This window comes from Sinocyclocheilus rhinocerous, unplaced genomic scaffold (genome assembly GCF_001515625.1).
Source record: "Sinocyclocheilus rhinocerous isolate Xijiao unplaced genomic scaffold, SAMN03320098_v1.1 scaffold1841, whole genome shotgun sequence".
In the NCBI taxonomy this organism is placed as follows: Eukaryota; Metazoa; Chordata; class Actinopteri; order Cypriniformes; family Cyprinidae; genus Sinocyclocheilus; species Sinocyclocheilus rhinocerous.
This window is the reverse complement of record NW_015666172.1, coordinates 275,917-296,831: the sequence shown is the minus strand read 5'-3', so window position 1 is coordinate 296,831 and position 20,915 is coordinate 275,917. Positions and strand designations below refer to the sequence as shown.

Below are 20,915 nucleotides of genomic sequence, written 5' to 3'. Positions count from 1 at the left end.
CTTAAATATCGGGGAAAATATCGGTAAATCGATATATCGGTCGATCTCTAGTCTTGACCAATTAGACATTGTCTTAGCTCAGGGTGTTACTACATTTCTCCTCCTCCCAATACATAAATCAACATGTTATCTTATTAGTCATATGAGCCGAATTTTCCCGCTCTTGCAGAGCATAATTTGGACAATGGTTTCTATAACAAGAATCTGATACATTTTACAAAGAATTGATTGATAGAAACGTTTCAAGTAGGACTTTTCACACGCATGCATACCAAACTCGATTATAAACCTATAAACTATTCAGTAGTTATTCAAAAGGACATACACAATGAGTGACTAGAACGTGATAGTCAAATGTGTGGGTTACATACATGATATGGAGTTATGCAATGGAATGAAATTTAATTTATAAGTCCTTTTAGCATCATTTTGGTGCATTTATATATGTAAAAGACTGTCTCTGTGTCGTTCTGTGAATGTGAGGATGTGTTCTGTGAGGAACAAAAGATCTCTGTCTCTGTCCTGAGTGGTGGAAAACCCAAGGAAGTCTTAACTCATGATTTCCCTCATCATTTTACTCGTGATGGTCATGATGTGTTGTCTCTTCGATCATTATTCTTGGGTTGCTTGCCCCAAATTTGACAATCTCCTTCCTGAGTTGGAAATATCAATAAGTGTTCTTTGTTTTAATGCTGCAAGCTGTTCAAAGCTGCTAGTTAGTTAGACTTGCTTCAGACTTGTGACGCCAGGATCCTGGAGAGATTTATGGTCAACATCTTGTTATCCAGGGCCTCTTTGTGGAATTTGGCTCTTTGTTTTGTTTCAACAGTATTCTGATCAAATCTTAAATGGTCTGGTTCTCTCTGATATCCTACACAGCCTTGGATAAAAAGACTTTTTTGTTAGAGATTAATTTTGCTTAGTCATTTTATTTTAGTGGGAAAAAACTTCATTACTAGTGTTGCTGTAAACTTTGATCTTTGTATTAGCCACCACTATCGTAAGAAAGAAATGAGAGTATGATTATTATGAAAGCTTCTTGTACAGTTTCAAGGGGATTTTTGTTCATTATGATTTTACTGTAAAAAATCTAATACTGGGGGGGGGCTATAGTTACCATTGTAAATTTTTGTTCCACAAAAATATTTAGCAGCACAATTTTTTTCAGCATTGATAATAATAAGAAATATTCTTGAGCAGCAAATCAGCATATTACAGTGATTTCTGAAGAATCATGTGACACTGAAGACCAAAGTAATGGCTGCTGGAAATTCAGCTTTGTCATCACTGGAATAAATTACATTATAAAATATATTAAAATAAAACAGTCATTTTAAATTGTAATATTTCACAATTTCACAAAAAAATGTGTTTTTTTTACTGTATTTTTGAGCATAAATGCTACCTTGGTTAGCAATCTTACCGACCCCAAACTTTTGATTAGTAGTGTACATTTATGCATGTGACAGACACTTATTATTATGGTCTGCTATTTTGAACTATTATGACATTTGAGAAATGTCACTCTCACTCAGGTTATATTGGCGTGGGAATGCTGTCCGGAGCTGTGGCGGGAGCAGTATTTGCGTCTCCTCCTCCAGGCAGTGTGCTAGCCGCCATTCTGACTCTGTGGAAGGGGGGTGCTTCGGGAGTCCTATCGTAAGAAAGAAATGAGAGTATGATTATTATGAAAGCTTCTTGTACAGTTTCAAGGGGATTTTTGTTCATTATGATTTTACTGTAAAAAATCTAATACTGGGGGGGGGCTATAGTTACCATTGTAAATTTTTGTTCCACAAAAATATTTAGCAGCACAATTTTTTTCAGCATTGATAATAATAAGAAATATTCTTGAGCAGCAAATCAGCATATTACAGTGATTTCTGAAGAATCATGTGACACTGAAGACCAAAGTAATGGCTGCTGGAAATTCAGCTTTGTCATCACTGGAATAAATTACATTATAAAATATATTAAAATAAAACAGTCATTTTAAATTGTAATATTTCACAATTTCACAAAAAAATGTGTTTTTTTTACTGTATTTTTGAGCATAAATGCTACCTTGGTTAGCAATCTTACCGACCCCAAACTTTTGATTAGTAGTGTACATTTATGCATGTGACAGACACTTATTATTATGGTCTGCTATTTTGAACTATTATGACATTTGAGAAATGTCACTCTCACTCAGGTTATATTGGCGTGGGAATGCTGTCCGGAGCTGTGGCGGGAGCAGTATTTGCGTCTCCTCCTCCAGGCAGTGTGCTAGCCGCCATTCTGACTCTGTGGAAGGGGGGTGCTTCGGGAGTCCTGCTCATCGTGAAGAACTACACGGGTGACCGCCTAAACTTTGGCATAGCTGTCGAACAGGCCCGGACACAGGGCGTGCATGTGGACATGGTGATTGTGGCTGATGACTGCGCCTTCGCTCAGCCCAGCAAGGCCGGCAGGAGAGGCTTGTGTGGAACTGTGTTCATTCATAAGGTACCATAATGAGTTTGAGTGGCAACATTAATGAATTGTAATCATCAATAATGACAAAACAAGAATTGTTTATTTTAATGAGTGCTGTTTTTATTTTTAGATAGCTGGAGCTCTGGCAGAGAAAGGCTGTCCATTGGATGAAATTGTTGCACGGATGAACGAAGCAACAAAAAATATTGGTAAGAAAAACCAGCATAGTACTATCTGGGTTGTTTAGATTAAATGTTGCAGTCCTTCATTAAATTTGTTTCCGGTGTGGATGTACATCCACTGTCCTATGTGAAAAATATTTAGGTGTTTTTACAGGCACGCTGGGTGTTAGTCTGTCTCCATGCAGTGTGCCTGGATGCCTTCCATCTTTCCAGCTTCCACCAGGAGAGATGGAGCTGGGACTGGGTAAGAGAGATTAATATCTAAAGAGTAAAAATAACTAATTTTATGTAGCAGTAAGTATACTTGCATATTTTTTAAATGTTTTTTTTTTTTAAGTCTCTTTTGCTCACCAAGGCTGCATTTATTTGATCAAAAATACAGTGAAAACACTAATATTGTGAAAAATTATTACAATTTAACATAACTGTTATGTATTTTAATAAATTTTTATATTTTAAATCCTGTGATGGCAAAGCTGAATTTTCATCAGCCATTACTCCAGTCTCCAGTATCACATGATCCTTCAGAAATCATTCTAATATGCTGATTTGGTGCTCAAGAAACATTTATTATTACTATCAATTTGAAAATAGTTGTACTTGTTCATATTTTTGTGGAAACTGTGATAAATAGAAAGTTCAAAAGAACAGCATTTATCAGAACTGGAAATCTTTTGCAATATTTTAAGTCTGTTTACCGTCACTTTTGATCAACTCCAAAGAGAAAGGAAAACTTGAAATCGCATCATATGACCCCTTTAATGCATGTATGTATATTATATTTATTCATTAAAATATACGTATTTATTTGTATAGGGATCCACGGAGAATCAGGTATTAAGAGATCAAAAGTGAGTATTTTCAACGTGCCGATAATCCCTACAATAAAGAGCAGTGTATGGTCTTTCATATTGATGTTTTTTTTGTTTGTTTTTTACAGGTGGCCTCTGCTGATGAAGTTGTGAAAACCATAATAAGTCACATGACTGATTCCTCGAACAAATCACATCTGTCCTTGAAATCAGGTAAGATGTGTAACTGGTCAGCACAGGGTTGATTCTGAAGGTGTGAGTGCGTTTACATGAATGTGTATTTAAACCTGTATTTCTCTAACAGGAGACAAGGTGGTGCTGTGTGTGAATAATCTTGGTGCACTCTCATGTTTGGAAATAGCTGTGGTTTCTAAAGTGGCCGTACACTGCCTAGGTGAGACTCAAGTAGCACAAAACATTATAATATACACTATATATTAGATGTACAACATTCAGCTTTTAGACAATTTTTTTTACATAAATTCAAATAATCTTGTTATATCCTAATATTTGAATTTCACTATACTGTTAAGGATTTTTAATGAAAGAGTTTTGGAAACTGTTTTTATAAAATGAGATGTCCTTAACGGACATTGACTGTGTCTGATTCGATGGTTGTCATTTTCAGAGGAGCGTGGTGTGCTGGTTGTCAGGGTGATGTCAGGGTCATTTATGACATCACTGGAGATGGCGGGAATGTCTCTTTCTTTAATGAAGGTCGATGAAGAGATGCTCAGACTGTTTGGTGTGTTCTGTTTATAAACCAATTTTACAAGCATATTTACCTGGATGAGATTGCAATCATTTGTTTATTCTCAAAAAGAGAGTAATTATGACAGATACATGTCAACATATTCTGTTACACCAAATACACAAAATAATGATCTTTAAAATAGCATCATATGACCCCTTTAAACCTTATTATTTCATTATTAATATAAATATAATATTTGTAATGAAAATTAACATGGATACATATTTTTTGACATCATATCCCGTTTAAAAGTTTGTGGTCGGTAAAAATTGTAAATGTTTTTTAATCTCTTGCTCACCATGACTGCATTTATTTGATCAAAAATGCAGTGGAAACACTACTATTGTGAAAAATTATTACAATCTAAAGTAACAATTAGTTTTGTATTTTAATTGATTAATTAGGATTCTTTGATGAATAGAAAGCTCAAAAACAGCATTTTTGTGAAATCAAAATCTTTTATAACATTATAGTATATGTCTTTATGGTCACTGTGATCAATTTAATGCTTCCTTGTCAAATAAAAGTAATTTCTTTTTTTTAAATCTTACTGAACTCAAACTTTTGAACGGTAGTGTATATTTTTACCAAAATACCTGAAGCACTTCATCAACACAGTGGTGCTGATCCACAGGTTCGCTGTCTTCAGTCATTCGACTGGTGTTGGAGTCCGTGTGCAAGATCCTCCTGCAGCACCAAGAGGAACTCAACGCTCTGGACCGTGCAGCAGGAGATGGAGATTGTGGGAGCACACATGCTCTCGTAGCTAATGGTAAAACATTTTCATTTAAACCAACATATTGATTCACAATCATGTAAACCAACATGTTGGGTAATTTTGTGTTAATGTATTATGCTTTTTAAATGATTGTTTTACTTGACCTCTAAATGTTGTCTACTTAAGCCATTCAGGAGTGGCTCCACACTAGCAGAATCCCTGGGAATTTTGGCCAGCTTCTAGCAGAGCTTGCTCTGTTGGTTCAGCAAAGCATGGGAGGAACATCAGGGGCGGTATGTGAATGTACATCAGGTTCAAACACTTGACTTACTAAACCAGTGCTTGAGCTGATTAATTACTCTATAAAAAAAAATCTCGAAACGTAATTGTCTTTCTCATGAAATTATCAAAGTACGCTTGATCTTTTTCTCCCCAGTTATACTGCCTCTTTTTGTCTGCGGCTGCCCCTCATCTCAAGCAAAACTGTGATGGTGCAGCTTGGGCAAAGGCATTGCATGCTGGGACAGAAGCCATGAAGAGGTCAGTGACACAAGTATTAGCTGAACACTTTCAGTCTGAATTGTTTTCCTTTATACTAGAATGTAACTGTAAACTTAACGATGTGTACAAAGTATAAAGATTTTATTGCAAATATAAATATTTCCTTGTTTTCCAACAGATATGGAGGTGCTGAACCAGGGGACCGGACCATGGTATGATTGAAACACGAATTAGAGTCATATTTTAGTTGTAGTAATTGTTGTACACAAATTAAATAGTAAATGTATATTAGGTAACATATGCATGAATTCAAGAATTACGTTATCGTTTAAAAGTCTGTTTTTTTACAATAGTACAGTAGGTTTTTTTTGCAATTTAAAATCACTATTTTCTATTTTAATATATTTTTCAGCATCATTACTCCAGTCTTCAGTGTCATATGGTCCTTCAGAAATCATTACAATACGCTGATATGGTGCTTAAGGAACATTATTTTTATTTTGGTAATGTTGAAAACAGTTGTGCTGCTTAATACTTTTTGTGAAAACAGTGTTTTTTAAGGATTCTTTGATGAATATAAAGTTCAAAAGAACAGAACGGAACAATTCATTTGAAACATTTTTTTAAACAAAGTAAAAGTCTTTACTGTCATATTTAATTAATTTAATGAGTGCTTGCTGAATAAAATAAAATAAATTTATTTAAAAAAAAAAAATCATACTGACCCCAGATCTTTGAACAGTAGTGTAGATCCCTGTTTACATTTCAGAATATATTGTACATTTAATAATCATAAGTTTATTGGGTAAATGTGTATTACATTATTAATCACCATTACTGTTTATATATCTATGAATATCAATAATTGATCCCTGACACAAATAAAAATCTACTTGAGCAGTGGTTTTGAAATAAAGTCTTATCCTATAGGACCTTCATTAAATCAAGTCTTTGATAGTTCTACGAATCAGTGATGAAACTGACCCTGCGTGTTATCTTTTAGCTTGATGCCCTGTGCCCTGCTGTGGAAGAGTTGATGAAACTTTCCACGGCGGTGCCTCCTGATGGTCACATAGCTATACTACAATCAGCAGTGGAGGTATGGACTACCACTTTAACCATTTTTTGCTTTCCTGTTTTCTCATAATTTCTTGCGTCTATAATATTAGTCTCTTGCTTATCTGTAACAGAAAGCCGATTTGGGAGCGGAAGCAACCCGCAATCTCACTGCAAGGGCTGGACGTGCCAGTTACGTTGCGTCTGAACATTTGACCCAGCCTGACCCTGGTGCCGTAGCGGTTGCTGCCATTCTGAAGGCTATACTCAATGCTTTGAAGGCCTAGAGATAGAGAAGCTCACCAACAGTTTCTTAAGGAACAGTAATGCAAAAGGCTGTAAACAAAACACGAGTTTGCTAACATTTGATTATAGCAGCTCTTCAAGATGATGTGTGGAATTTTAAAATACATTCTCCGATCCCTGTTAAATGTGATTTTTAGTAGGTTGACATCCTTAAAAGTGTGTAAAAACTGTTGCTCGGCACTCAACTATGTTTGGCCCACATAGAAGCAATGGCTCAATCAATTGAGTGAGTTTGGTCCAAGAAACCTTTTTAAAACAGTCATCATTTTTGCACTGCAATTTGGTGCCACTAACAGAATTAACACTTTTTAGCTTTAATGCTGGAAATACTGAATAATTAATCAATGCACTGCCATTAATGAAACAATGAAAAGATGAGTGACTAAGACCAAATAATGTTAAAATGAGATAGCTTTGTAGCTGAATTGTTTTTGTTTACTATTGTAAACTATTATGGTCATTTAATCCATGTAATTTATGTTTATTAATATAAATAAGGTATGAATGGAAAAGGAGCATTAATAAAAGTCCAAAAAAAAAGTTTAACACTAATAAACATGTTTTAACATGCAATTTTAAATGCAAATTTAAAGTTGTAAAATGAATAAATGTGATTAATAAAACCTGTTTTTTACAAAAACATTTGTCATTTTAATCTGTGGTGACATCATTTTGAATAATCTGACGTTAAAGGGATAGTTCCCTCAATAATTAAAAATCGGTCATTATTTATGACTTGCTTTCTTGCAGAGCACAACATTTTGAAGAATGTTGGTAACCAAACAGTTTTTGTTACAATTGACTTCCATTGTGTGGACAAAACACCCTGGGACAGTTCTCAAAATATTTATTTTAGTAAATTTCATTTTTGGGTGAACTATCCTTTTAATATGATGATGACACATATATGGTAATACGTTTTTCCTACATATGAAGGATTACGTGTTCATAAACCCCCCACCCGCATGTTCATACATGTCTACACAAGAAACTTGACAATCCACTTTTGAACCTAGGGTAATATTTATTGTGATGAAGTTAGTATGATGACTATTTTTATTACACTTGGTGTGAAAGCAAGTCGTGCACCCACAGTTTCCTGACTTCCTGTATCATCAAGCACACAGTCCAACATACACAGTAGGTGAGTGAAGAGCAGGACCATGATGTTACTGGCTTTCTACGCAAGCTAAATGTCAGACACTTTATTTTGAACTACCCTCACCAGGTAGGTACATTTCAAACGTTGTAGAGTTTATCAGAGATGGATAACCTCAGCTCTTTCTATTATACTGTATGTCACCATGTATTTTGTATCAGTAAAGTAAATAATTATTTTCAATCCCTCACTTTTTTTTTTGCTTGTAGTTTCACTGAATGAGTCATACTGACGTGATATTATTTTATACATCTTATATAAATTGTAACACCAGGGTGTGTTGGCTCTTGTTTTTTTGCTAACTTTGCTAGAAAAGAAAAGAACAGAAGAAAAGATAAAACGGCATTGGTTGATGATGGCTTAGGCATATTCTAGCTTTGCTTTAATGATTAATCACTTCATTTTCTAGATTAAAATCATTTTACAAGGAAATCAAACTGTGCCACAGTCAGTGTTTACCGCAGGTGTAACTGCCTTCAGCAACTCAAGATCAAAGTAAAAGAAAACCATTTTAGCAGGAAATGAAAGTCTTTAAAAAAAACTAGTCTTACCTAAAATGCACAGAAAAACACAGTATTATCTAGCGTTTTCTGTGTACACAACACAACCAGGAAAGAGTGAAGAGATACATGCTGAAGTTGTTATTTTAAAGTGCCTGGGTGTTACAGGTTCTAGTTTAATTAGACTGTAAAGAATAGAACTTGATGCAAGTATCATTTCTGACTGTTTTTTCACCCACAGAGATGGAGTTTGCTTGCAGTCATGTTGTGTGTAACTGGAGGTCTGAGTGCTTATCGGAAGATGAAGCTAAAGTCTCAAATCAAGGTCAGTTGTATGCTGTAAATGCATAAATGAGAATGGATAACTGCTGTCTGTTAATATTTAATATTACAGCACACATAATACTGATGAGACAGTTAAAGAGACAGAATTACTGAATGAAGAATAATAAGTAGTAAGGGAAAGCTCAGCAACAACATTTTGAGACAACAGTCCAGTTACACATGCCTGGTTTCTCTAGCTATGTCAGATTCAATGTCAGCTTGGGGCAGTTTTTATTTATATTACATTGATAATTGTTTTACTGTTTAAAATTGATACTGATCAAAATTTCACAGAAACAACATTAAATAGTGTCTAATAGGTAGGTTCCCATTGTGACAACTAGGCCCATGTTGTGTATTGGGGTATTTTTATATAATTTGGCACAAATAGTCTGTGTGTAACTCCATCTATCGCTCATGACTGCTCATGTTTTGTAGGTTGTGCCTCCACTCTTCCCTGTGGTCTGTCCAGAGCTCAGTCTGTCTCCGATCATCCTTACGACAACCGCGTTACCTTTGTTCAGAAACCAGGTGAGTAATTGACACCTTGTTTTTCACCTTACCATTGCTTTATGAACGTTCTTCCAAATGTGTGAAGTAGCTTGTATGCTCTCTTTACATGTGAAGAAGAATAGTGGGCAAAAATGGAAAGTGAATGATAGGGACTGTTGAACACTAAGAAGGATTGTGTCCAAACAACACAGAACTACTACAGCAAAAGACTGCAAACTTCATTTTCACTTTGAACACCATGTTATCACAAAAACTAACCACAGAGAACTTCAAAAAGCCAACATTCATGAAAGAGCTGCAACTGCTTCAACTTAAATCACAGACACCAATGCTAAAATGCTAAAAAGATAGTGTGATTATCTTAAAACCTAGATAGTTTGAGCACTTGAGCCCCGGTCAGACAAATCAACTGATTTGAATATTATCAACCACTGTGGACAGGTTTGAAGAGAAGAGAGATTCTCTCCTCCAATATCAGTAAAACAACTGGCACTTGTTCTGATAGATGACATTCTAATGGAGACTATTACAAAGTTTTTTGACTATTACAAAGTATGAATTTATTCTAAGAAGTAAGGGTGCTCCGATCAGAATTTTTGAATCACAGGAAAGCATTATCTGCCGATACGATCACCGATACCTATCTTTTTGAAGCCTTCTTTTTTTAAATGTAGAATTATTTATAGTGATGCTCCAATCAGGATTTTTACAGGCATTCATTCAGGGCTTGAATTTCATTTTTGAAAAAGGGGGGAATTTCCCTCTTATGTGACTCTTGTGGGGGGTATTTCTAAATTTTTTTTCAAATTTTTTTTTTGAAATTTTTCAGTAATATATAAAATATAATATATAATTGACCATGCAGTGCATTTTTGTGTTTACAATGGGGCAATTGCTTCACAATAGCTTGCACACAGCACAAGCCTGATTTCGTGAGCTGTATGTGAGGCGGCCTTATGTTTGAGATCGGCCTTTATAGAGACCGACAATCAAATTTCCCAAAGCGATTATCGGCCGATAGCACCAGCCGATAATCAGAGCACCCCTACTAAGAAGGCTGGAACACTTAATAATGTTTTAAGACTGTGGTATTAACAGATCAAATTTGATATACAGCTTATATGGTACTAAATTCGTTTTAATTGTTTAACCACCACAGCTTCTTGTCTCCATTGGCAACACGGACGATTTGTGCCGATTTGTGCCGATTGCAATTGACGTTGCTGGTAGCGGAGAGTGCAGGTGGCGATTGCAAATGACATTAGGGTTGTTTTTTTTTCTTGTCTTCACCCCCTGGCTACTTTTGTAAAATGTTGAGAGATTCAATTAAAAAAATTAAAAAACATAAAAAAGATTGACGTCACTTGTGGAAGTGCAGGTGTCTGAGAGTGCAAGTGCATGTCTGCAGCCAGACCTTTCTCACAGACGTTGATCTTCTTCTGCAGAGGCGGTGTTTAGCCACACTATTACATCATCAAGTGGCACATTCCACAACCTGATGTTTTGGCAGATTGGCTTCAATATAAGCTGTTTTTAGACTAACGAGAAAGTTTTGAGTTGTGAAACTTACAGGATGTTTTTATAGTACAATGACCTCTTATATGTAAAAAGATCAAATTAATTTAGATTTCTCAGTTCATGACCCATTTAAAGGCAAATGATGGTAAAACACCTTAATAAAGAAATATTGCTTATTTCCTAGGTGTTCACATTATTTTGTCCTACCACTTATATAAGCATCTTATGCTCACAAAGGCTAGATTTATTTGATATATATTTTTAACATAATAAAAACAATACCATTGTGAAATACTATTTCAGTTTAGAATAACTGTTTTCTATTTTAGTGTATTTTTAAATGTAATTTATTCCTGTTATGGCAATGCTAAATTTTTAACAACAATTACTCCAGTCTTAAGTGTCACATGATCCTTCAGAAATCATTCTTGTATGCTGATTTGGTGCTCAAGAATCATTTCTTATTATTTTCAATGTATCCTTGTTGAATAGATGTTTTACTTTTCTTTTAAAAAAAAATCTTACTGACCCCAAACGTTTTTTATTCATATAAGAAACTATATGTAATTATTTATTTATTTATTTCATTTTATTTTTTACAGCTCCATCAGTGGCTCCACCACCTGTACCGCCCCGTAACATACAAAGGAGAGACACTCTGTTTAGTGCTCTCCCACCCCCATTACCGCCGAGAGGTGAGAAGACATTCACTCTCCCTTCATAACATGAACAAGCACAGGAAATATTCAGTTATGCAAAAACTTAATCGATACACTAAAAGCACTCTGATGTTTTACAATAAACAGGTTCAATGAGTTGTTTTATTTGATTTTGTGAGCTGAATTACACAACAAACTCTGTGTTCCAACCTTTATATATTATTTTCCTTCACTCTCTCTCTCAGGTCTGGAGAATAATGGAGAGACTCACCTTAAAGCTAATGTAAATGTGGTGTCGCTAAAAGTGGGAAGCCTCGTGGACGTTAGTAAAGGTGTGCTAAACAATCTTTTCTGAAAGCATAAATATCCTAACTGTTCCATTTGTTTAGCTCACTTACTGTCTCTTTAGCATCTGCCATAAAGTGCAGCCAAAAACCAGTGTGTTGTGGGAAATGCAATGCTGTCATGTCCTCAGCAAGCAGCCCAGTGACACACCAAAAAACAATAGTAAGTTATACCAACAGGTGCCAAACCATCTGATATTTGTGTTTATATGAAATTGACTTATTTTCAAAGTGATTCCTGTCCCTTTTTTCTAGATATGGAGCTGTGAGTTTTGTGGGAAGGAGAACGTTTACCCCCAGACTACACTGAAGGGAGGCCGGTTTCCTTTGCGCAATCCTCCAGGCAGGGATATACTTTACATGGACGACGATGAGGACACAGAGTATGAGAATCTCGATGACATGCTTATTGTCCTGTGTGTGGACATTTCCGGAAGTATGAGCGTCACTTCTGAGGTGCCAATCACTTTCATTACAGACGAATAACAGAGCTGTTATTATGTTCTCAACACTCTCACTTGATGTTCACATTAAATATATTTTCCTCTCAGATCTCTCCCGGTAACAGCATGCGATCGCCCACATATGTTTCACGACTGCAGGTAAAAAAAAAAATGTAAATAAAATATTTTTTTGCTTATGTAAACAGGCACAATAAATGTGAAGTTACTCCCATTTTTTGGGTTCAGGGAGTCCAAGAAGCTCTTCAGATGGTGCTGTCCTCCCTGCAGAAAACCTCATCTCACCGAAGAGTGGCACTGGTGACATTTAACAATGAGGTAAAGAGACTTATGGGAAACACAAACCGTTTATTATTCCCAGTTCTGATCACAAAGATTTTTTTTCTGTACACTTGTTTGCAAAAACTGCCACACTATTATTTGAAGTTTTTGCAATGACATATAATTATTGTGGTGTAATATTACAGGGATTTTTAAACTGGGGTCTGGGGAAAAATATTTTGTATTTTTATATATTATGTAAAATATATTATATGTGTATATATTACATATAATGGAATTGTTAGGTGTAATTTTACTGGAAATATATTTATTGTGAAAAGCACTATACATTCATATTAGAATTTATTTTAAAAATGTTTCAAGTTTATACTGTACAACATTATTCTAATGTTAGGTAGAAAAAAAGATAAACTTAATACAAAGAATTTGAATATTTGCTTTGCCTTATGTGCAATTTCAATATAAAGGCCAGTTATTTATTTCGGCCAACATGTTCTCTTTATAATGTCATGCTTTTTCTTATTTGTTATAAATGAATTTCTACATGAAAAATATAGAGCTGCTTTTGTATTATATGTAGGGGATCATTACATTTAAGGGTCCTTAGCTTCAGAAAGTTTGAAAGCATCTGGTATAATATATTTTGGATAGATTAGTGGCTAAACAACACCAAAAACTGTGGCTGGTCATTTTACATGTCAGTCACATGGTCTCTTCCTATCTAAGTGGGCTATTTTTTGTCAGAATAAGCAGCCCTGTGACCCAGAGTTTATGCTGGTAGATTTTGGCAACACGGGACCAGGTTGAATGTACCCTGTAAAACTACAAACTTCTGAAGCCAAAACTCAACAGACCTATAAAACTTACTGAGATGTCAAGCTGTGATGACTGAGCATTTCCCATTCTTGGTTTTGACAAGCTTGTGGCTACTGGTTTGTGGAAACCTGAATTCACTGTGAAGGAACTAAGAAGCATGTAAAACTACTAAGATTAGCCATTGAGAAGTCATTTTAGAGAACTAGATACAGAGATAAAGAATAGCACCAGCATAGCTCACATAGTGCTTTATTTTACTGTCACGTGGATAGATTACTGTTTAGAGAAGCATGAATGTGTGTGGGTTTTCAGGTGACAGTATATGGTGATGGTACAAAGGTTCCTCTCACTCTGAGAGACTGGGCACTGGTGGACTATGACTATCTGAAGAAGGAGGGCGAGAACTACAGCACCCCTCACTGCATTGCAGAGACTATCCAACCTCTCACCCAGAAAATCAAAGAGTGAGTGGCACATTCTCAAGCTGTTATTGTATGTACAGTGGTGTTATTTCTTTCACTTGGATGTTAAATACAGCTGGATAAAACATAAACTGTGTCCGTTCTCATTTCAGGCTGCAAAGCAACAAAATGTGATTATTTTAAAGGAGGGTGATTCTTTTCTATACCCACTGTATATTTGTCAAAATATGTGTGTGTGTGTGTGTGTGTGAGAGAGAGAGAGAGAGAGAGAGCACTGAGCATGTTTCTGCTGGTCTGTCTAATTTGTTTTTTTGTAAACTGTAGAAAAAAACACAGAAAAACACTAGAGTTTTGCGTATGACTACATTTAACAGTGTTGTTAAATATTAAATGTTTTGCTGATCCTAATGTTTCATGAAAATGCTTCAATATTTTATTTCTGTTTTTATGTTGTTCATGAAAAGCAAACTATAGTGTTAAGTCAGTATTTGAGTTGTCTGTCTCAACTTTAACTTTATTAATTAGGGTTTCTTCTTCTCTGCAGACTCAGAGAACATGGAGCCACAGCACTGGGACCTGCTGCCCTCATCTCTGTTGCCATGGCATCTCAGTTCACAGGGTCAAAAGTCTGTACCCGTTATTACATGTTCTGAAAACTATACCTATTTTGTTATGATAAATGTGTGCTGTAATGATAAAACCACTATTCACTGAGTTAAGCCATAGTCTAGAAGAGGACAGGCAGTGCTGCTTTAGCTACTGATGCTATGCATTTACTGTACATGATTATATGTATGTGTCTGTGTGATTTTTTTATTATTATTTTTTTCCAGGTTATCATTTGCACAGATGGGCAGGCCAACATAGGCCTAGGCCATTTAGATCAAGAGTTTTCCCATTGCACCGCCCCCTCGCCTTATTTTTACAATCAGTTAGCCCATTATGCTGCTGAAAAGGGGTGAGAGACTGCAAAGCACAAATCTCTTTCTGAATATTATATTAGTTTAACCAGTGTTGGGTGTAATGCATTACTAGGTAATTAATTACTGTAATTTAATTAGGGGAGACCTGGGGCAATTGTAACATTTTTTACATGTTCCTTCATAACTCACAGACTATTTGAAATACACTAGTCATCTTTTGATACAAGAAACAAATATAGGTTCACTAATTAATAATACAGTTCATATATTTTCACTAATAAGGACAAGACTATAATATTAAATTAAATGCAAGAAGTCAGAGTGTTACAATTGCCCCCTTGTATTAACCCACTGTATCTCAAATAAAAGCCTACCTCAGTGTAATCGCTTTACTGCTGTAGTATCTAATAATGTTACTTAAGATTATTATTATTATTTTTTTGTATATGGTTCAAATTCTTTTAGATGTCAGGCATCATATGCATTCAAAAAGCAAGTCTATTGTGGCTTGGGGGCAGTTGTAACACAATGTTACAATTGCCCCCAATGTTGCAGCGATGATAAAATCTTGTATGCTAGTTAGCCATGCTTATATTAGGTTGTTCATGTTAATTTTTTCATCAATAACCTAGAGATAAAATGCATGTAAGTTTAAATTCGCAGTCATCTAAACTTTAGACAGCAGAAGAAAAATACTGTACATCCAAAAAGTAACTTTCATACCTCAAAAAAAAATTTCTGAGGTGAAATGATTATGCTCCTTTTTCACAGGCAGAGAGAGAATCCTACTTTACAGTACATTACTCTACTCTAGCTTGTTTCTCATTGGAGGAATTGAGTGTGTTACAATTGCCCCCGGTCTCCTCTACTTTTCCCTCAAAAAAGTAAAGTAAGGGATTACTCTTGATTTTTATGTAATTTAATTAGTTATTTCTGATGTAATTGCATTAAATGCTGTATAGACTTTAGATTAATTTTATATAAAACAATAGTGGATTTTACATCTAATGTTAAAATGTAGGTTTCAATGTAACCTTCTCACTTTAAATACTTTGGTCAGTTCAAGAATAATTTACGCAATTTTATATTATTTATGTGAAAGAATTAAAAGAGCAGTTTCATGTCTATCCTTGGTTGAGGTTGATATTGAATTTAGAAAGTAATAAGTAATGCAATATTTTTAGAGAGAGTAATTAGTACAGTATTCTAATTACACCGTTGAAGATTACTTTTTACTAATTACTATTTTAGTGTAGCTTACCTAACACTGGTTTTAATGAACAACGATGAATGTAGACCAGTGTACCTAATGAAATCATGTCAAGTGTTATAATGGTCAATAAGTCACAGATTTCTGTTTATAGTGTGATAGTGTCCGTGATGACCTTTGAAGGAGAGGACTGTCGTTTGGCAGAGGTTGGGAGATTGGCTGATCACACAGGAGGCAGAGTGAGTTACTGCGACTGCTCATCTGCAGTCTGCCTTTTTTATTGGTTAGCGGTCTGGGTCATGTTGCTGGTATCAGATAAGATGGTAAAGACTGTTTTAAAGAAACCTAGAGGTACATGATTGCAGCAACAATCTATTTCTCCTGAGGGTGTTGTCTTTCACTAATTTGGTTACATCTCACACACTTGTAGCTCATTGTAAACTATGTGAGAAATGCTCACATTTTCTGTATGACCCCTTCGCTCTACATTTTCTGCTAACAGCAGCTGTCTGTCACTACATCTGTTGCATCGCAGACTTCTAACACATCCTGAACCTTGTCTGTAAAACCCCTCTGTAGAAGCTCACTCTGATTTTAATGGGTTTAAGACATGTAGCTTGAAGCCTATTTCAGAGAAACCGATACTTATCACCAATGACACCCACACATACAAGGAAGAACGATTTTGTGTTCAGTATTTCCCCTTCTGCCGTATTTGATTTTTTTGCTTTGAAACAATAATAATAGGAAACTGGTACATTTGCAAGACATCAATAACTTTAGTATCATGCATAGTGTGTACCGTGCTTGAATAATAAGCACTACCGTTCAAACATTTGGGGTCAATAAGGTTTTTTTCTTTATTTTTAAATTAATACTTTTATTTAGCAGTGATGCATTAAATTCATCAAAGAGACAGTAAAGACATTTGTAATCTTACAAAGGATTTTTACCTAAATTCTGTTCATTTGAACTTTCTATTTATCAAAGAACATGAAAAAAAAAATCATCACAGGTTCCACAAATATTTTAAGCAGTTGATGATAAGAAATATTTCTAGAGCAGCAAATCAGCATATTAGAATGATTTCTGAAGCATTATGTGACTCCATGAGACTGGAGTGATGATGCTGAAAATTTATCTTTGCCACCACAGGAATACATTTTAAAATATATTAAAATAGAAAACAGATGTTTTAAGTTGTAATAATATTTTACAATACTACTGTTTTTACTGTATTTTTGATCAAATATATGCAGCTTTGGTGAGCATAAGAGACTTCATTCAAAAACACAAAAATCTTACTACAACTTTTGAAAGGTAATGTTCCTCTGCAATATTACAAACAAGCCAAGATCTTAAATGCTAAAAAACAAATTATGTATTTTTTCATCCACTTTCCAGATAAATATTGTTAATATTGGTACAGTTGCCACTGAGATCCAGAGCGCTGTAGCTGACAATGTCCTAGCAACTAGTGTCATGGCAACACTGCTGGCACCAGATGGCATGTAAGTATCCATTAATAACATTCACACACACAATCACATGTAAATACATGCAAACACACATATGCACTATACACAATATACACATTTCATAATGTCTCTATTTTTCTCTGTCTTCTCTGACTGATGCAGGTACTTCCCATATGAGGAGGATAATTATCGGTTAGTACGAGAGATTGGCAACGTAACAGATGGTGTTGAGATCACCTTCCAGTTTGCAGTCAGACCAGAAAAAGTTGAAAGTAAGCACAAAATATACAGTGCAATCAAAAGAAAATGAAGCATTAGAGAAAAGATGGAACTGTTTTTTTCATACTCACCCTCATGTTGTTCCAAATCTGTTTACTGTTATTTTTTTTGTATGGAACACAAAATGTAGAACTTTTTGTGTATCTTTAAATGTGTTTTCAGGTTTCCAACAACGGGACCGGGTCCCTTTTCAGCTGCAGCTGAGTTTCAAGACTCGAGATTTGCAGAAAGTGACGAGAGTCATCACTCAACAGAAACGAGTCACCACCAGCAGGCAAACCACTCAAAATACTACACAATAACAGCAAACACCCTCCAGATCTACAGCTCATGACAACATATATATAAAACAACCTTCCTTTCTCCATCTCTGTGTCTTGTTCTGTGTGTGTAGTTGGGTGTGGGCAGGCAGTTTAAATATGTCCGTATTGGGCGTTCACTGTGCCCAGCTGTGTGCCAGGCTAACTATGGAGGGCCGAGTACAGGAAGCACAGAGACAACTCAGAGCTCAACAGGACCTTCTCAAAGACATCAGGTACAGCAAACTTCTCCAGACGGCTCTCTGCTACATCATGTGTGTATGTATAAAATACGTCTCTCTCAATGTTTATCTTACAGTCAACAGAAGCCGAGTCCTAAAGAAGAGAGTATCTATGGGAACTGGATTAGTACCATGAGTATGATCTGTGAAGACCTCACCACTGTCAATAAGGTCTGAATACACCCTCAACCATATATTATTTCATTTTATTTTGGAATTTAATGAAGTCATTACTTCGGTCTTCAGTGTCAAAAACATTTCTTATTATTATCAGTGCTGAAAATAGCTGTGCTGCTTAATGTTTTTGTGGACTGTGATACATTTTTTCAGGATTCTTTGATGAATAGAATGTACAAAGTAAAAATAAACAGCATTTATTTCGATTTTTGTGTAACTTTATACATGTCTTTACTATCACTTTTGATCCGTTTAATGCATCCTTGCTGAATAAAAGTATAAAAAAATATAATTATTTCTGAAGTATCAGGCGACACGGAAGACTGGATTAATGGCTGCTGAAAATTCAGCTTTGCCATTAGAGAAACAAATTACATTTTAATAAAAAGCAGTTATTTTAAATTACAACAGCATTTCACAACATTACTGCTTTTACTGTATTTTGATCAAATAAATGCAGTCTTCGTGAGCGTAAGAGACTTCGTAAAACTATTCCAAAAATTTCAAACGGTATATAATCATTAATATTTAATCCATTAAAACATTATAGAATATTTAACTAATCAGTATGTCGTGCTAGTCAAATATGAATGCATATGAAACAAGTTTTATTTGATGAATAAATTTTATAAATAACAAATTAAAACTATATCAAAAATAGTCACTTTAGCAGAGCATTTATCAAGCATTGTCATTGTTTACTTAATTCAGCATACCACAGTCAAGATAGACACACTCTCACATGCTTGTAGACATGTGTCAGTGATTGTCTTTAACATTCAACATGTTTTGAAATCTGCTCAGCTCCAAAAGAGCCCCAAGCCATATTAGCATTATAGATGAATCATTGTGACTAAATAAGCATGACACACTTTTACTCTAAACAGAACACAACAGAAACTGATGCCAAACAAGCATCCCGAACATCTTCCACTGCGGTGAGTTAAAGATCTCCCACACTTTATATAACAGAGAAAATCTGGGATTCAAAATGTAATTGAACACCCGGATGTACTTTTTAGGATTTTGAAAAAAGGTTATACATAAAATGAACAAATCATGCTTAGATATCATGGATCATCACATCACTTTTTTCTCCTCCAGAGTCTCTCAGATGCGGCGGCCAAGGTGGTCTACCAAATGAAGAGAGCGAAGAGCGTGAGCGGAAAGGGACAGAGAGTTGCCATGATGGAGAACTGAGCTCAGATGCCATCAAGACTTGTGAGCAGTCATTTTAAGTGTCATGTAGGCTGCTATATCAATCTCAAACTGTGGACAATGACTACTGCTTGGAATATATGCAATATAAAATATATGCAAACTATGAGTTGATAACCTAGTATCCAGCTGGTGAGCTGCTTTCAGAATCAGAAAGAGCTTTATTGCCAAGTGTGCTTGTACACACAAGGAATTTGTCTTGGTAACAGAAGTTTCCAGTGCACAGACAAAAAAAGTAAGTAAAAATAAATATGTAAAAGCAACACACAATAAGAGCTGCTTTCAGAATCAGAAAGAGCTTTATTGCCAAGTGTGCTTGTACACACAAGGAATTTGTCTTGGTAACAGAAGTTTCCAGTGCACAGACAAAAAAAGTGAGTAAAAATAAATATGTAAAAGCAACACAATAGGCAAAGAGACAGTAAACAGTATATTGTATGTACAGATGTGCTATATACAAATTATGCAAGGGAATGTGGATAGATGTATGGATAGAAGTATAGATAGTTGGGTCTTGCACAGTGGGGAGAACATTTAACTGTTCATGAGGTATATGGCCTGAGGGAAGAAACTTTTCCTATGTCTGGCTGTTTTGGTGCTCAGTGCTCTGTAGCGCTGCTTTGGCTGGTTTGTGCATTATAGACATTTTTGCACGAGTAACGTATTTGACATACATTTGCAATTGTGTAAATGTATGTCAAATTACCAGCTTGGATACTAGGGACTGTATTAATAAATATAATGCAATCAAATAAAACATGTTTTATAGAAATCACAGACTGATTCTTTTTACTCTTTCTACTTACATCACCTTAAAACTGTCAGTCTTCAGATTATTTTATAATGTATGCCGATTTAAGGGATAAACACTGGTAAAAGTATGTCTACAAGTTGAGAGAAATGGTGAGAACTGGTTAGAACCAACTTTAGTGAGGTACGAGACAAAAGTGCCCTGATCAATTGCACTCTTTGTGTTCTTTCATATCTCTCTCTCTCTTTCCCTAATGTTAATGGCAGATGTAGAGTAGCGTTTGACTTTTGAAATACCATTCATGAAATGAAGCCATTCTATCTGTCTCTCTACAGATGGTATGTACCTTGTGTCACCATCTGGTTCTCCCTTACGAAAAACATCTGTTTTTCTGCAGATTTAACACTACGTCAGGTTTTTCCATACTGAAGTTTTATTTTGCACGTGACCTCTGAATCACCCCACAAACTGACCTCAAAAGACCTTTAATTCAGCCGTATTCAGTCATGATCAGGCCCAGATCTCTTTAGAATTGCAGGTTTTGCAGCTCTATC

General features: G+C 35.3%; 2 protein-coding genes across 2 annotated transcripts; both read left to right on the top strand.

The window, feature by feature from the left end:
• Nucleotides 1–2,197: 2,197 nt before the first annotated feature.
• tkfc (triokinase/FMN cyclase) lies at nucleotides 2,198–6,863 on the top strand. The gene is given in 13 exon segments (XM_016543133.1): nucleotides 2,198–2,487; nucleotides 2,588–2,666; nucleotides 2,794–2,883; nucleotides 3,456–3,490; nucleotides 3,580–3,664; nucleotides 3,756–3,845; nucleotides 4,080–4,200; nucleotides 4,733–4,977; nucleotides 5,110–5,216; nucleotides 5,360–5,463; nucleotides 5,603–5,636; nucleotides 6,428–6,523; nucleotides 6,615–6,863. Coding segments are annotated over 13 exon segments (1,515 nt in total). The 5' UTR covers nucleotides 2,198–2,211; the 3' UTR covers nucleotides 6,768–6,863.
• Nucleotides 6,864–8,555: 1,692 nt separating this feature from the next.
• Nucleotides 8,556–19,840, top strand: LOC107731921 (circularly permutated Ras protein 1-like). The gene is made up of 19 exons (XM_016543132.1): nucleotides 8,556–8,770; nucleotides 9,208–9,300; nucleotides 11,403–11,495; nucleotides 11,705–11,791; nucleotides 11,869–11,966; nucleotides 12,059–12,259; nucleotides 12,355–12,405; nucleotides 12,493–12,582; nucleotides 13,675–13,826; nucleotides 14,329–14,410; nucleotides 14,618–14,742; nucleotides 16,072–16,156; nucleotides 17,322–17,428; nucleotides 17,558–17,667; nucleotides 17,837–17,948; nucleotides 18,069–18,209; nucleotides 18,293–18,386; nucleotides 19,280–19,330; nucleotides 19,497–19,840. The coding sequence occupies exons 1-19, from the start codon at nucleotides 8,650–8,652 to the stop codon at nucleotides 19,590–19,592; spliced, it is 1,989 nt and encodes a 662-aa protein (XP_016398618.1). The 5' UTR covers nucleotides 8,556–8,649; the 3' UTR covers nucleotides 19,593–19,840.
• Nucleotides 19,841–20,915: the final 1,075 nt, after the last annotated feature.